This window comes from Oncorhynchus nerka, unplaced genomic scaffold (assembly GCF_034236695.1).
Source record: "Oncorhynchus nerka isolate Pitt River unplaced genomic scaffold, Oner_Uvic_2.0 unplaced_scaffold_1036, whole genome shotgun sequence".
Taxonomy (NCBI): Eukaryota; Metazoa; Chordata; class Actinopteri; order Salmoniformes; family Salmonidae; genus Oncorhynchus; species Oncorhynchus nerka.
Genome location: NW_027040268.1, coordinates 97,032 through 117,093, shown reverse-complemented (window position 1 = coordinate 117,093; position 20,062 = coordinate 97,032). Strand labels below are relative to the sequence as shown.

Genomic DNA, 20,062 nt, shown 5'->3' with positions numbered 1-20,062 from the left:
CTCCCTCATTATATTACAGATCCCTGTATGAGGAACTACAACAACACTGACTGTGTTAACCTCTAACCTCATTATATTACAGATCCCTGATGAGGTACTACAACAACACAGTGTTAACCTCTGTTATATTACAGATCCCTGTATGAGGAACTACAACAACACTGATGGTGTTAACCTCATTATATTACAGATCCCTGTATGAGGAACTACAACAACACTGATGGTGTTAACCTCTAACCTCATTATATTACAGATCCCTGTATGAGGAACTACAACAACACTGATGGTGTTAACCTCTAACCTCATTATATTATAGATCCCTGTATGAGGTACTACAACAACACTGATGGTGTTAACCTCTAACCTCATTATATTATAGATCCCTGTATGAGGTACTACAACAACACTGATGGTGTTAACCTCTAACCCTCATTATATTATAGATCCCTGTATGAGGTACTACAACAACACTGATGGTGTTAACCTCTAACCTCTAACCTCCCCTCATTATATTACAGATCCCTGTATGAGGAACTACAACAACACTGATGGTGTTAACCTCTAACCTCATTATATTACAGATCCCTGTATGAGGTACTACAACAACACTGATGGTGTTAACCTCTAACCTCTCCTCCCTCATTATATTACAGATCCCTGTATGAGGAACTACAACAACACTGATGGTGTTAACCTCTAACCTCATTATATTATAGATCCCTGTATGAGGTACTACAACAACACTGATGGTGTTAACCTCTAACCTCATTATATTATAGATCCCTGTATGAGGTACTACAACAACACTGATGGTGTTAACCTCTAACCTCATTATATTATAGATCCCTGTATGAGGTACTACAACAACACTGATGGTGTTAACCTCTAACCTCATTATATTACAGATCCCTGTATGAGGAACTACAACAACACTGACGGTGTTAACCTCTAACCTCATTATATTACAGATCCCTGTATGAGGTACTACAACAACACTGATGGTGTTAACCTCTAACCTCTCCTCCCTCATTATATTACAGATCCCTGTATGAGGAACTACAACAACACTGATGGTGTTAACCTCTAACCTCATTATATTACAGATCCCTGTATGAGGTACTACAACAACACTGATGGTGTTAACCTCTAACCTCATTATATTATAGATCCCTGTATGAGGTACTACAACAACACTGATGGTGTTAACCTCTAACCTCATTATATTATAGATCCCTGTATGAGGAACTACAACAACACTGATGGTGTTAACCTTTAACCTCTAACCTCATTATATTACAGATCCCTGTATGAGGAACTACAACAACACTGATGGTGTTAACCTTTAACCTCTAACCTCTCCTCCCTCATTATATTACAGATCCCTGTATGAGGTACTACAACAACACTGATGGTGTTAACCTTTAACCTCTAACCTCTCCTCCCTCATTATATTACAGATCCCTGTATGAGGAACTACAACAACACTGATGGTGTTAACCTCTAACCTCATTATATTATAGATCCCTGTATGAGGTACTACAACAACACTGATGGTGTTAACCTCTAACCTCTCCTCCCTCATTATATTATAGATCCCTGTATGAGGTACTACAACAACACTGATGGTGTTAACCTCTAACCTCTCCTCCCTCATTATATTACAGATCCCTGTATGAGGTACTACAACAACACTGATGGTGTTAACCTCTAACCTCTCCTCCCTCATTATATTACAGATCCCTGTATGAGGAACTACAACAACACTGATGGTGTTAACCTCTAACCTCATTATATTATAGATCCCTGTATGAGGTACTACAACAACACTGATGGTGTTAACCTCTAACCTCTCCTCCTCATTATATTACAGATCCCTGTATGAGGAACTACAACAACACTGATGGTGTTAACCTCTAACCTCATTATATTACAGATCCCTGTATGAGGTACTACAACAACACTGATGGTGTTAACCTCTAACCTCTCCTCCTCATTATATTACAGATCCCTGTATGAGGAACTACAACAACACTGATGGTGTTAACCTCTAACCTCATTATATTACAGATCCCTGTATGAGGTACTACAACAACACTGATGGTGTTAACCTCTAACCTCATTATATTATAGATCCCTGTATGAGGTACTACAACAACACTGATGGTGTTAACCTCTAACCTCATTATATTATAGATCCCTGTATGAGGTACTACAACAACACTGATGGTGTTAACCTCTAACCTCATATTATAGATCCCTGTATGAGGTACTACAACAACACTGATGGTGTTAACCTCTAACCTCATTATATTATAGATCCCTGTATGAGGTACTACAACAACACTGATGGTGTTAACCTCTAACCTCTCCTCCCTCATTATATTACAGATCCCTGTATGAGGTACTACAACAACACTGACGGTGTTAACCTCTAACATTATATTACAGATCCCTGTAACTACAACAACACTCATTATATTATATTACAGATCCCTGTATGAGGTACTACAACAACACTGACGGTGTTAACCTCTAACCTCTCCTCCCTCATTATATTACAGATCCCTGTATGAGGAACTACAACAACACTGATGGTGTTAACCTCTAACCTCATTATATTACAGATCCCTGTATGAGGTACTACAACAACACTGATGGTGTTAACCTCTAACCTCTCCTCCCTCATTATATTACAGATCCCTGTATGAGGAACTACAACAACACTGATGGTGTTAACCTCTAACCTCATTATATTACAGATCCCTGTATGAGGTACTACAACAACACTGATGGTGTTAACCTCTAACCTCATTATATTATAGATCCCTGTATGAGGTACTACAACAACACTGATGGTGTTAACCTCTAACCTCATTATATTATAGATCCCTGTATGAGGTACTACAACAACACTGATGGTGTTAACCTCTAACCTCATATTATAGATCCCTGTATGAGGTACTACAACAACACTGATGGTGTTAACCTCTAACCTCTCCTCCCTCATTATATTACAGATCCCTGTATGAGGTACTACAACAACACTGATGGTGTTAACCTTTAACCTCTAACCTCTCCTCCCTCATTATATTATAGATCCCTGTATGAGGTACTACAACAACACTGATGGTGTTAACCTCTAACCTCATATTATAGATCCCTGTATGAGGTACTACAACAACACTGATGGTGTTAACCTCTAACCTCATTATATTATAGATCCCTGTATGAGGTACTACAACAACACTGATGGTGTTAACCTCTAACCTCTCCTCCCTCAATATATTATAGATCCCTGTATGAGGTACTACAACAACACTGACGGTGTTAACCTCTAACCTCATTATATTACAGATCCCTGTATGAGGTACTACAACAACACTGATGGTGTTAACCTCTAACCTCTCCTCCCTCATTATATTACAGATCCCTGTATGAGGAACTACAACAACACTGATGGTGTTAACCTCTAACCTCATTATATTATAGATCCCTGTATGAGGTACTACAACAACACTGATGGTGTTAACCTCTAACCTCATTATATTATAGATCCCTGTATGAGGTACTACAACAACACTGATGGTGTTAACCTCTAACCTCATTATATTACAGATCCCTGTAACCTCTAACCTCCCTCATTATATTACAGATCCCTGTATGAGGAACTACAACAACACTGATGGTGTTAACCTCTAACCTCATTATATTATAGATCCCTGTATGAGGTACTACAACAACACTGATGGTGTTAACCTCTAACCTCATATTATAGATCCCTGTATGAGGTACTACAACAACACTGATGGTGTTAACCTCTAACCTCATTATATTATAGATCCCTGTATGAGGAACTACAACAACACTGATGGTGTTAACCTCTAACCTCATTATATTATAGATCCCTGTATGAGGTACTACAACAACACTGATGGTGTTAACCTCTAACCTCTCCTCCCTCATTATATTACAGATCCCTGTATGAGGAACTACAACAACACTGACGGTGTTAACCTCTAACCTCATTATATTACAGATCCCTGTATGAGGTACTACAACAACACTGACGGTGTTAACCTCTAACCTCTCCTCCCTCATTATATTACAGATCCCTGTATGAGGAACTACAACAACACTGATGGTGTTAACCTCTAACCTCATTATATTACAGATCCCTGTATGAGGTACTACAACAACACTGATGGTGTTAACCTCTAACCTCATTATATTATAGATCCCTGTATGAGGTACTACAACAACACTGATGGTGTTAACCTAACCTAACCTCCCTCATTATATTATAGATCCCTGTATGAGGTACTACAACAACACTGATGGTGTTAACCTCTAACCTCATTATATTATAGATCCCTGTATGAGGTACTACAACAACACTGATGGTGTTAACCTCTAACCTCCCTCCCTCATTATTTACAGATCCCTGTCTGAGGAACTACAACAACACTGACGGTGTTAACCTCTAACCTCATTATATTAAGATCCCACACCAGGTACTACAACAACACTGACTGGTGAACCATTAACCTTAACCTCATTATATTACAGATCCCTGTCTGAGGAACTACAAACAACACTGATGGTGTAACCTCTAACCTCATTATATTACAGATCCCTGTATGAGGTACTACAACAACACTGATGGTGTTAACCTTAACCTCATTATATTATAGATCCCTGAACTGAGGTACTACAACAACACTGATGGTGTTAACCTTAACCTCATTATATTATAGATCCCTCAGTCTGAGGTACAAACAACAACACTGATGGTGTTAACCTCTCCTCCCCATTATCTTTTCAAACTGCATTCCTTAACCTCTCCTGTTTTATAGACATTTGCATTTTCCTCAATAAACCCTGCAGATCATTAATCCAACACACCATATACAGTGGTACAACTGGAGAACAGACATTAATTAACCTACTGTAGACAGAACCAGCACTCAGTCTGAATACAAACTGAACAGACATTAATTAACCTACTGTAGACAGAACCAGAACTCTGAATACAAACTGAACAGACATTAATTAACCTACTGTAGACAGAACCAGAACTCAGTCTGAATACAAACTGAACAGACATTAATTAATCTACTGTAGACAGAACCAGGACTCAGTCTGAATACAAACTGAACAGACATTATGTAACCTACTGTAGACAGAACCAGGACTCTGAATACAAACTGGACATTAATTAACCTACTGTAGACAGAACCAGAACTCTGAATACAAACTGAACAGACATTAATGAACCTACTGTAGACAGAACCAGGACTCAGTCTGAATACAAACTGGACATTAATTAATTAACCTACTGTAGACAGAACCAGGACTCAGTCTGAATACAAACTGGACAGACATTAATTAATCTACTGTAGACAGAACCAGAACTCAGTCTGAATACAAACTGAACATTAATTAACCTACTGTAGACAGAACCAGAACTCAGTCTGAATACAAACTGAACAGACATTAATTAACCTACTGTAGACAGAACCAGGACTCAGTCTGAATACAAACTGAACAGACATTATGTAACCTACTGTAGACAGAACCAGAACTCAGTCTGAATACAAACTGGACATTAATTAATTAACCTACTGTAGACAGAACCAGGACTCAGTCTGAATACAAACTGAACAGACATTAATTAACCTACTGTAGACAGAACCAGAACTCAGTCTGAATACAAACTGAACAGACATTAATTAACCTACTGTAGACAGAACCAGGACTCTGAATACAAACTGGACATTAATTAACCTACTGTAGACAGAACCAGAACTCAGTCTGAATACAAACTGAACAGACATTAATTAACCTACTGTAGACAGAACCAGGACTCAGTCTGAATACAAACTGAACAGACATTATGTAACCTACTGTAGACAGAACCAGGACTCTGAATACAAACTGGACATTAATTAACCTACTGTAGACAGAACCAGAACTCTGAATACAAACTGAACAGACATTAATGAACCTACTGTAGACAGAACCAGGACTCAGTCTGAATACAAACTGGACATTAATTAACCTACTGTAGACAGAACCAGAACTCAGTCTGAATACAAACTGAACAGACATTAACTAACCTACTGTAGACAGAACCAGAACTCAGTCTGAATACAAACTGGACATTAATTAATTAACCTACTGTAGACAGAACCAGGACTCAGTCTGAATACAAACTGGACAGACATTAATTAATCTACTGTAGACAGAACCAGAACTCAGTCTGAATACAAACTGAACATTAATTAACCTACTGTAGACAGAACCAGAACTCAGTCTGAATACAAACTGAACAGACATTAATTAACCTACTGTAGACAGAACCAGGACTCAGTCTGAATACAAACTGAACAGACATTATGTAACCTACTGTAGACAGAACCAGAACTCAGTCTGAATACAAACTGGACATTAATTAATTAACCTACTGTAGACAGAACCAGGACTCTGAATACAAACTGAACAGACATTAATGAACCTACTGTAGACAGAACCAGAACTCAGTCTGAATACAAACTGAACAGACATTAATTAACCTACTGTAGACAGAACCAGAACTCAGTCTGAATACAAACTGAACAGACATTAATTAACCTACTGTAGACAGAACCAGGACTCTGAATACAAACTGGACATTAATTAACCTACTGTAGACAGAACCAGAACTCAGTCTGAATACAAACTGGACAGACATTAATTAACCTACTGTAGACAGAACCAGAACTCAGTCTGAATACAAACTGAACAGACATTAATTAACCTACTGTAGACAGAACCAGAACTCAGTCTGAATACAAACTGAACAGACATTAATTAACCTACTGTAGACAGAACCAGGACTCTGAATACAAACTGGACATTAATTAACCTACTGTAGACAGAACCAGAACTCAGTCTGAATACAAACTGGACAGACATTAATTAATCTACTGTAGACAGAACCAGGACTCAGTCTGAATACAAACTGGACAGACATTATGTAACCTACTGTAGACAGAACCAGCACTCAGTCTGAATACAAACTGGACAGACATTAATTAATCTACTGTAGACAGAACCAGGACTCAGTCTGAATACAAACTGGACAGACATTATGTAACCTACTGTAGCAGAACCAGAACTCAGTCTGAATACAAACTGGACATTATGTAACCTACTGTAGACAGAACCAGCACTCAGTCTGAATACAAACTGGACATTATGTAACCTACTGTAGACAGAACCAGAACTCAGTCTGAATACAAACTGGACATTAATTAACCTACTGTAGACAGAACCAGCACTCAGTCTGAATACAAACTGGACAGACATTAATTAATCTACTGTAGACAGAACCAGGACTCAGTCTGAATACAAACTGGACAGACATTATGTAACCTACTGTAGCAGAACCAGAACTCAGTCTGAATACAAACTGGACATTATGTAACCTACTGTAGACAGAACCAGGACTCAGTCTGAATACAAACTGGACAGACATTATGTAACCTACTGTAGACAGAACCAGCACTCAGTCTGAATACAAACTGGACAGACATTAATTAATCTACTGTAGACAGAACCAGGACTCAGTCTGAATACAAACTGAACAGACATTAATTAACCTACTGTAGACAGAACCAGGACTCAGTCTGAATACAAACTGAACAGACATTATGTAACCTACTGTAGACAGAACCAGAACTCAGTCTGAATACAAACTGGACATTAATTAATTAACCTACTGTAGACAGAACCAGGACTCTGAATACAAACTGAACAGACATTAATGAACCTACTGTAGACAGAACCAGAACTCAGTCTGAATACAAACTGAACAGACATTAATTAACCTACTGTAGACAGAACCAGAACTCAGTCTGAATACAAACTGAACAGACATTAATTAACCTACTGTAGACAGAACCAGGACTCTGAATACAAACTGGACATTAATTAACCTACTGTAGACAGAACAGAACTCAGTCTGAATACAAACTGACATTAATTAACATACTGTAGACAGAACCAGGACTCAGTCTGAATACAAACTGAACAGACATTATGTAACCTACTGTAGACAGAACCAGCACTCAGTCTGAATACAAACTGGACAGACATTAATTAATCTACTGTAGACAGAACCAGGACTCAGTCTGAATACAAACTGGACAGACATTATGTAACCTACTGTAGCAGAACCAGAACTCAGTCTGAATACAAACTGGACATTATGTAACCTACTGTAGACAGAACATTGAATACAAACTGGACATTATGTAACCTACTGTAGACAGAACCAGAACTCAGTCTGAATACAAACTGGACATTAATTAACCTACTGTAGACAGAACCAGGACTCTGAATACAAACTGGACAGACATTAATTAACCTACTGTAGACAGAACCAGAACTCTGAATACAAACTGAACAGACATTAATGAACCTACTGTAGACAGAACCAGAAATCAGTCTGAATACAAACTGGACATTAATTAACCTACTGTAGACAGAACCAGAACTCAGTCTGAATACAAACTGACCTGACATTATGTAACCTACTGTAGACAGAACCAGAACTCAGTCTGAATACAAACTGAACAGACATTATGTAACCTACTGTAGACAGAACCAGGACTCTGAATACAAACTGAACATACATTAATTAACCTACTGTAGACAGAACCAGAACTCAGTCTGAATACAAACTGAACAGACATTATGTAACCTACTGTAGACAGAACCAGAACTCAGTCTGAATACAAACTGACCTGACATTATGTAACCTACTGTAGACAGAACCAGAACTCAGTCTGAATACAAACTGAACAGACATTAATTAACCTACTGTAGACAGAACCAGAACTCAGTCTGAATACAAACTGAACTGACATTAGTTAACCTACTGTAGACAGAACCAGGACTCTGAATACAAACTGGACAGACATTAATTAACCTACTGTAGACAGAACCAGAACTCAGTCTGAATACAAAAACTGAACAGACATTCATTAACCTACTGTAGACAGAACCAGGACTCTGAATACAAACTGAACAGACATTCATTAACCTACTGTAGACAGAACCAGGACTCTGAATACAAACTGAACAGACATTAATTAACCTACTGTAGACAGAACCAGAACTCAGTCTGAATACAAACTGAACAGACATTCATTAACCTACTGTAGACAGAACCAGAACTCAGTCTGAATACAAACTGAACAGACATTCATTAACCTACTGTAGACAGAACCAGGACTCTGAATACAAACTGAACAGACATTAATTAACCTACTGTAGACAGAACCAGAACTCAGTCTGAATACAAACTGAACAGACATTAATTAACCTACTGTAGACAGAACCAGAACTCTGAATACAAACTGGACATTAATTAACCTACTGTAGACAGAACCAGGACTCAGTCTGAATACAAACTGAACAGACATTCATTAACCTACTGTAGACAGAACCAGAACTCTGAATACAAACTGAACAGACATTAATTAACCTACTGTAGACAGAACCAGAACTCAGTCTGAATACAAACTGAACAGACATTCATTAACCTACTGTAGACAGAACCAGAACTCTGAATACAAACTGAACAGACATTATGTAACCTACTGTAGACAGAACCAGAACTCTGAATACAAACTGAACAGACATTAATTAACCTACTGTAGACAGAACCAGAACTCAGTCTGAATACAAACTGAACAGACATTCATTAACCTACTGTAGACAGAACCAGAACTCAGTCTGAATACAAACTGAACAGACATTCATTAACCTACTGTAGACAGAACCAGGACTCTGAATACAAACTGAACAGACATTCATTAACCTACTGTAGACAGAACCAGAACTCTGAATACAAACTGAACAGACATTAATTGACCTACTGTAGACAGAACCAGAACTCAGTCTGAATACAAACTGAACAGACATTAATTAACCTACTGTAGACAGAACCAGAACTCTGAATACAAACTGAACAGACATTATGTAACCTACTGTAGACAGAACCAGGACTCTGAATACAAACTGAACAGACATTATGTAACCTACTGTAGACAGAACCAGAACTCTGAATACAAACTGAACAGACATTATGTAACCTACTGTAGACAGAACCAGAACTCTGAATACAAACTGAACAGACATTAATTAACCTACTGTAGACAGAACCAGGACTCAGTCTGAATACAAACTGAACAGACATTAATTAACCTACTGTAGACAGAACCAGAACTCAGTCTGAATACAAACTGAACAGACATTATGTAACCTACTGTTGTTATCACTGGATGATCTGCTGGGATATTTAATTAAAAGGCTGATTATGGACCAGAGTCTGTGTTCACTTGGTCTCGTCTTGCGTCACAATACCGATTTCCTAACTCCCCTGTGTGTTACTATGTGTGTGTGTGTGTGTGTGTGTGTGTGTTCTGTCGGGGTAATTGTAATACAGGAGGGTTATGCAATATGTATTAATAGCTACTACGCTGTGAGAGCAAACACACCATGTCCACATGAGGAACAGATGGCTGGACGCACCTGGGCCATACCTGGGACACGTGACGGGGGATTTGGGTCAGGCAGGGAGAGGAAAACTGGATGTTCCTGATTGGGACGGAGTTCCCTATCAGTCTGTACAACACGGAGCTATGAGGATCATTATGATCACTGACTGGACCTCGAATAAACTAATCAACCAATCACTGACTGGAGCTCTAATAAACTAATCAACCAATCACTGACTGGACCTCTAATAAACTAATCAACCAATCACTGACTGGACCTCTAATAAACTAATCAACCAATCACTGACTGGATCTCTAATAAACTAATCAACCAATCACTGACTGGATCTCTAATAAACTAATCAACCAATCACTGACTGGATCTCTAATAAACTATCAACCAATCACTGACTGGATCTCTAATAAACTAATCAACCAATCACTGACTGGATCTCTAATAAACTAATCAACCAATCACTGACTGGATCTCTAATAAACTAATCAACCAATCACTGACTGGATCTCTAATAAACTAATCAACCAATCACTGAATGGAGCTCTAATAAACTAATCAACCAATCACTGACTGGATCTCTAATAAAACTAATCAACCAATCACTGACTGGACCTCTAATAAACTAATCAACCAATCACTGAATGGATCTCTAATAAACTAATCAACCAATCACTGAATGGAGCTCTAATAAACTAATCAACCAATCACTGAATGGAGCTCTAATAAACTAATCAACCAATCACTGACTGGATCTCTAATAAACTAATCAACCAATCACTGACTGGACCTCTAATAAACGAATCAACCAATCACTGAATGGATCTCTAATAAACTAATCAACCAATCACTGAATGGATCTCTAATAAACTAATCAACCAATCACTGAATGGATCTCTAATAAACTAATCAACCAATCACTGAATGGATCTCTAATAAACTAATCAACCAATCACTGAATGGATCTCTAATAAACTAATCAACCAATCACTGAATGGATCTCTAATAAACTAATCAACCAATCACTGAATGGACCTCTAATAAACTAATCAACCAATCACTGAATGGACCTCTAATAAACTAATCAACCAATCACTGAATGGACCTCTAATAAACTAATCAACCAATCACTGAATGGATCTCTAATAAACTAATCAACCAATCACTGACTGGATCTCTAATAAACTAATCAACCAATCACTGAATGGATCTCTAATAAACTATCAACCAATCACTGACTGGATCTCTAATAAACTAATCAACCAATCACTGACTGGATCTCTAATAAACTAATCAACCAATCACTGAATGGAGCTCTAATAAACTAATCAACCAATCACTGACTGGATCTCTAATAAACGAATCAACCAATCACTGACTGGATCTCTAATAAACTAATCAACCAATCACTGACTGGATCTCTAATAAACTAATCAACCAATCACTGACTGGATCTCTAATAAACGAATCAACCAATCACTGACTGGATCTCTAATAAACGAATCAACCAATCACTGACTGGATCTCTAATAAACGAATCAACCAATCACTGACTGGATCTCTAATAAACTAATCAACCAATCACTGAATGGAGTTCTAATAAACTAATCAACCAATCACTGATAAGAGCGTCTGCTAAATGACTTAAATGTAATGTAAATGTAATAAACTAATCAACCAATCACTGAATGGAGTTCTAATCAACTAATCAACCAATCACTGAATGGAGTTCTAATAAACTAATCAACCAATCACTGAATGGAGTTCTAATAAACTAATCAACCAATCACTGAATGGACTTCTAATAAACTAATCAACCAATCACTGAATGGACTTCTAATAAACTAATCATCCAATCAAATGCTTTTTATAAAGCCCTTTTTACATCAGCAGTTGTCCCAAAGTGGCACAGCGAGACCCAGCCGAACACCAACCCATCTAAGGTGTTCTATTTCCAGCGGTGTGGCTGGATGGATGCAGTGCTACTCTGATTCAGACGTGTGGCTGGATGGATGCAGTGCACCTCTGATTCAGACGTGTGGCTGGATGGATGTAGTGCTACTCTGATTCAGACGTGTGGCTGGATGGATGCAGTGCTACTCTGATTCAGACGTGTGGCTGGATGGATGCAGTGCACCTCTGATTCAGACGTGTGGCTGGATGGATGCAGTGCTACTCTGATTCAGACGTGTGGCTGGATGGATGCAGTGCTACTCTGATTCAGATTCGACGTGTGGCTGGATGGATGCTGGAGTGCTACTCTGATTCAGACGTGTGGCTGGATGGATGCAGTGCTACTCTGATTCAGACGTGTGGCTGGATGGATGCAGTGCTACTCTGATTCAGACGTGTGGCTGGATGGATGCAGTGCTACTCTGATTCAGACGTGTGGCTGGATGGATGCAGTGCTACTCTGATTCAGACGTGTGGCTGGATGGATGCAGTGCTACTCTGATTCAGCCGTGTGGCTGGATGGATGCAGTGCTACTCTGATTCAGCCGTGTGGCCGGATGGATGCAGTGCTACTCTGATTCAGACGTGTGGCCGGATGGATGCAGTGCTACTCTGATTCAGACCGTGTGGTCCATGGATGCAGTGCTACTCTGATTCAGACCTGAGGCAGATGGATGCAGATAACACTCTGATTCAGACCTGAGCAGTCCATCACAGATAACACACACAGAGACCTGAGCAGTCCATCACAGATAACACACACAGAGATCACAGATAACCTGAGCAGTCCATCACAGATAACACACACAGAGACCTGAGCAGTCCATCACAGATAACACACACCTAGAGAAGACAGTCCATCACAGATAACACACACAGAGACCTGAGCAGTCCATCACAGATAACACACACCGAGAGAAGACCTGAGCAGTCCATCACAGATAACACACACTGAGAGAAGACCTGAGCAGTCCATCACAGATAACACACACACCTAGAGAAGACCTGAGCAGTCCATCACAGATAACACACACCTAGAGAAGACCTGAGCAGTCCATCACAGATAACACACACAGAGACCTGAGGAGTCCATCACAGATAACACACACAGAGACCTGAGGAGTCCATCACAGATAACACACACAGAGACCTGAGATCACAGATAACACACACAGAGAAGACCTGAGCAGTCCATCACAGATAACACACACACCAGATAACACACACAGAAGACCTGAGCAGTCCATCACAGATAACACACACCTAGAGAAGACCTGAGCAGTCCATCACAGATAACACACACCTAGAGAAGACCTGAGCAGTCCATCACAGATAACACACACCCTGAGCAGTCCATCACAGAAGACCTGAGCAGTCCATCACAGATAACACACACCTAGAGAAGACCTGAGCAGTCCATCACAGATAACACACACAGAGACCTGAGGAGTCCATCACAGATAACACACACAGACCTGAGCAGTCCATCACAGATAACACACACACCTGAGGTCCATCACAGAAGACCTGAGCAGTCCATCACAGATAACACACACAGAAGACCTGAGCAGTCCATCACAGATAACACACACCTGAGAAGACCTGAGTCCATCACAGATAACACACACAGAGATAACACACACAGAGACCTGAGCAGTCCATCACAGATAACACACACCTCAGAGAAGACCTGAGCAGTCCATCACAGATAACACACACAGAGACCTGAGAGTCCATCACAGAAGACCTGAGCAGTCCATCACAGATAACACACACACTAGAGAAGACCTGAGCAGTCCATCACAGATAACACACACAGAGACCTGAGCAGTCCATCACAGATAACACACACCCTTAGGGAAGACCTGAGCAGTCCATCACAGATAACACACACCTAGAGAAGACCTGAGCAGTCCATCACAGATAACACACACAGAGAGAAGACCTGAGCAGTCCATCACAGATAACACACACAGAGACCTGAGCAGTCCATCACAGATAACACACACCTAGACCTGAGCAGTCCATCACAGATAACACACACAGAGACCTGAGCAGTCCATCACAGATAACACACACCTAGAAGACCTGAGCAGTCCATCACAGATAACACACACCTAGAGAAGACCTGAGCAGTCCATCACAGATAACACACACAGAGACCTGAGCAGTCCATCACAGATAACACACACAGAGACCTGAGCAGTCCATCACAGATAACACACACAGAGACCTGACAGTCCATCACAGATAACACACACACCTAGAAGACCTGAGCAGTCCATCACAGATAACACACACACCTAGAGAAGACCTGAACAGTCCATCACAGATAACACACACACCTAGAAGACCTGAGCAGTCCATCACAGATAACACACACCTGAGCAGTCCATCACAGATAACACACACAGAGACCTGAGATCACAGATAACACACACAGAGACCTGAGCAGTCCATCACAGATAACACACACACCTAGAGAAGACCTGAGCAGTCCATCACAGATAACACACACACCTAGAGAAGACCTGAACAGTCCATCACAGATAACACACACACCTAGAGAAGACCTGAGCAGTCCATCACAGATAACACACACAGAGACCTGAGCAGTCCATCACAGATAACACACACAGAGACCTGAGCAGTCCATCACAGATAACACACACACCTAGGGAAGACCTGAGCAGTCCATCACAGATAACACACACACCTAGAGAAGACCTGAGCAGTCCATCACAGATAACACACACCTAGAGAAGACCTGAGCAGTCCATCACAGATAACACACACCTAGGGAAGACCTGAGCAGTCCATCACAGATAACACACAGAGACCTGAGCAGTCCATCACAGATAACACACACAGAGACCTGAGCAGTCCATCACAGATAACACACACCTAGGGAAGACCTGAGCAGTCCATCACAGATAACACACACAGAGACCTGAGCAGTCCATCACAGATAACACACACAGAGACCTGAACAGTCCATCACAGATAACACACACTGAGAGAAGACCTGAACAGTCCATCACAGATAACACACACACCTAGAGAAGACCTGAACAGTCCATCACAGATAACATGAGCAGTCCATCACAGATAACACACACAGAGACCTGAGCAGTCCATCACAGATAACACACACACCTAGAGAAGACCTGAGCAGTCCATCACAGATAACACACACAGAGACCTGAGCAGTCCATCACAGATAACACACACACCTAGAGAAGACCTGAGCAGTCCATCACAGATAACACACACAGAGACCTGAGCAGTCCATCACAGATAACACACACCTAGAGAAGACCTGAGCAGGTAAGGGATTCATCAGTCATGAGGACAATATGATCAGACCACATCCCACTGGAGACAATATGACCACACCCAACTGGAGACAATATGATCAGACCAGACCCCACTGGAGACAATATGATCAGACCACACTAGAGACAATGTGATCAGACCACACCCCACTGGAGACAATATGATCAGACCAGACCCCACTGGAGACAATATGATCAGACCAGACCCCACTGGAGACAATATGATCAGACCAGACCCCACTGGAGACAATATGATCAGACCACACCCCACTGGAGACAATATGATCAGACCACAGCCCACTGGAGACAATATGATCAGACCACAGCCCACTGGAGACAATATGATCAGACCAGACCCCACTGGAGACAATATGATCAGACCAGACCCCACTGGAGACAATATGATCAGACCACACCCCACTGGAGACAATATGATCAGACCAGACCCCACTGGAGACAATATGATCAGACCACAGCCCACAGGAGACAATATGATCAGACCAGACCCCACTGGAGACAATATGATCAGACCACAGCCCACTGGAGACAATATGATCAGACCAGACCCCACTGGAGACAATATGATCAGACCACAGCCCACTGGAGACAATATGATCAGACCACACCCCACTGGAGACAATATGATCAGACCACAGCCCACTGGAGACAATATGATCAGACCAGACCCCACTGGAGACAATATGATCAGACCACACCCCACTGGAGACAATATGATCAGACCACACCCCACTGGAGACAATATGATCAGACCACACCCCACTGGAGACAATATGATCAGACCACACTGGAGACAATTACCACTATCTCTTCCTGATAAAGATAGAGAGGTTCATTACCACTATCTCTTCCTGATAAAGACAGAGAGGTTCATTACCACTATCTCTTCCTGATAAAGACCAACAATTCATGACCACTATCTCTTCCTGATAAAGACAGAGAGGTTCATTACCACTATCTCTTCCTGATAAAGACAGAGAGGTTCATTACCACTATCTCTTCCTGATAAAGACCAACAATTCATGACCACTATCTCTTCCTGATAAAGACAGAGAGGTTCATTACCACTATCTCTTCCTGATAAAGACCAACAATTCATGACCACTATCTCTTCCTGATAAAGACAGAGAGGTTCATTACCACTATCTCTTCCTAATAAAGACAAACAATTCATGACCACTATCTCTTCCTGATAAAGACAGAGAGGTTCATGACCACTATCTCTTCCTGATAAAGACAGAAGGTTCATGACCACTATCTCTTCCTGATAAAGACAGAAGGTTCATGACCACTATCTCTTCCTGATAAAGACAGAGAGGGTCATGACCACTATCTCTTCCTGATAAAGACAGAGAGGGTCATGACCACTATCTCTTCCTGATAAAGACAGAGAGGTTCATTACCACTATCTCTTCCTGATAAAGACAGAGAGGGTCATTACCAGTATCTCTTCCTGATAAAGACAGAGCGGTTCATTACCACTATCTCTTCCTGATAAAGACAGAGGTTCATTACCACTATCTCTTCCTGATAAAGACAGAGGTTCATTACCACTATCTCTTCCTGATAAAGACAGAGGTTCATTACCACTATCTCTTCCCGATAAAGACAGAGGTTCATTACCACTATCTCTTCCTGATAAAGACAGAGAGGTTCATTACCACTATCTCTTCCTGATAAAGACAGAGAGGGTCATGACCACTATCTCTTCCTGATAAAGACAGAGAGGGTCATTACCACCATCTCTTCCTGATAAAGACAGAGGTTCATTACCACTATCTCTTCCTGATAAAGACAGAGGGTTCATTACCACTATCTCTTCCTGATAAAGACAGAGGGGTTCATTACCACTATCTCTTCCTGATAAAGACAGAGGTTCATTACCACTATCTCTTCCTGATAAAGACAAACAATTCATGGCCACTATCTCTTCCTAATAAAGACAGAGAGGTTCATTACCACCATCTCTTCCTGATAAAGACAGAGAGGTTCATTACCACTATCTCTTCCTGATAAAGACCAACAATTCATGACCACTATCTCTTCCTGATAAAGACAGAGAGGTTCATTACCACTATCTCTTCCTGATAAAGACAGAGAGGTTCATTACCACTATCTCTTCCTGATAAAGACAGAAAGGTTCATTACCACTATCTCTTCCTGCTAAAGACCAACAATTCATGACCACTATCTCTTCCTAATAAAGACAGAGAGGTTCATTACCACTATCTCTTCATAATAAAGACAAACAATTCATGACCACTATCTCTTCCTGATAAAGACAGAGAGGTTCATTACCAGTATCTCTTCCTGAAAAAGACAGAGCGGTTCATTACCACTTTCTCTTCCTGATAAAGACAGAGGTTAATTACCAGTATCTCTTCCCAGGAGCCTTTATAGAAGATGGGACTGTTGACGTTCCAGTAGGCGCACAGACATTCCAAACGGCCCAGCTGGAAACAGAGAGAGGACAGGAAGTCAACAGAGAGAGGACAGGAAGTCAACAGAGCGAGGACAGGAAGTCAACTGGGCACTGGGTCATATCAACAATGTCACCCCAACGTTACAAATCAACAACATAGAGCACAGCTTTGCCCTGAAATCTGTCAGGCCTTCCATGAATGAGCTGTATGAGCTACAGACTGTGTTACCACAGTGGCAGCGTTACCTTGGAGCAGAATGACGAGAGATCACATCAACATGTATTAATTTAACGCTCCCCCAAACCGGCTGTTACCTTGTAGATGATTCTGGCTGCCTCGTTCAGAATACACGACTTCCAGTTCTCATCGGTCGTCTACAAACAAAATCACAAGACAAAATGAACGAGCAGAATGACTGATATCAGAAAGACTCGTCACATCTTGTCAACCAGTGTGTGTGTGTGTACCTGTAGACTCAGCTCAGCCAGGGTGACTCCCATAGAGAGGGGCTTCTGGGGGTCTAATATCTGGAACACACAAACCACAGAGACAATCACACAACTTCCCATAATGCACTGGGAGGCAGGAAGTACTAGGAAAGGATGTGAGGAAATGAGACAAGGAGAGATGACGAAAACAGACAAGAAGAGTAAGTGAGGGAGGTAACGAGACTAGGAGATGAGGTGAGGAAATGAGAGGAAGGAAAAGAGACAAGGAGAGGAGGTGAGGAGAGGAGTTGAGGAGACAAGGAGAGCCAGTGACGAGAGGAGATGAGGGAAGGAGACAAGGATATGAGGAGGGAAAAAAAAGAGAGGTGAGGAAAGGAGATGAGGACGGATGAGGAGAGAAGACAATGAAAGGAGTTGAGGAAAGGATATAGGAGAGGTGAGGAAAGGAGACAAAGAGAGAGGAGGCTGTAAGAGGAGGAGTATTGTCCCCCAGCTCTAGAAACTAACATCGTCCTCATATCTGATGTGGATGCTGGTGATCTTGACTTGCAGGTTCTTGATGACTTGCGTGGCCAGCTTCTCAGCAAACGTGTCCTTCTTCTCATCTTTCTGAGGCTTTTCTGAAATGACCAGAACAAGCTACTCAGGCAGCTGATAATGACCAGAACAAGCTACTCAGGCAGCTGATAATGACCAGGACAAGCTACTCAGGCAGCTGATCATGACCAGAACAAGCTACCCAGGCAGCAGATAATGACCAGAACAAGCTACTCAGGCAGCTGATCATGTGTGGATTTCAACCAGTACACAAGTCATTGGAAGATTTAAGATCATGTCTTTTGGTCAAAACTACTGTCACAACACCCATTCACATTGACGATCACAACACACGTTACCCACCTTGTTTGTTTTCATGGCGTTTTAAAGATTTTAGACTCTTAAAGCCTTTTTTGTGTTTTTTTATCTTAAATCCTTGATGATTAATGCAGCATTAACAGAGGAAGAGCTGTTAGTGGATAGTCAGTGACATGACAACCAGACATCAGAGCATGCAGAATGGGTTGAAGACAAAGAGAACAACAGTGACAACCAGACATCAGAGCATGCAGAATGGGTTGAAGACAAAACAGTGACAACCAGACATCAGAGCATGCAGAATGGGTTGAAGACAAAGAGAACAACAGTGACAACCAGACATCAGAGCATGCAGAATGGGTTGAAGACAAAGAGAACAACAGTGACAACCAGACATCAGAGCATGCAGAATGGGTTGAAGACAAAGAGAACAATAGTGACAACAGTGACATGCAGAATGGGTTGAAGACAA

The 20,062-nt window shown here is 41.0% G+C and overlaps 1 protein-coding gene across 1 annotated transcript in view; it reads right to left on the bottom strand.

Annotated features, from left to right (window-relative positions):
* LOC115120877 (intermembrane lipid transfer protein VPS13C-like) overlaps positions 1–20,062 on the bottom strand; it is a 99,334-nt gene that overhangs the window by 37,660 nt on the left and 41,612 nt on the right. The window contains 5 exon segments of the mRNA XM_065016312.1: positions 16,622–16,625; positions 18,236–18,316; positions 18,601–18,660; positions 18,754–18,813; positions 19,243–19,355. Coding sequence (XP_064872384.1) covers positions 16,622–16,625; positions 18,236–18,316; positions 18,601–18,660; positions 18,754–18,813; positions 19,243–19,355 — 318 coding nt within the window.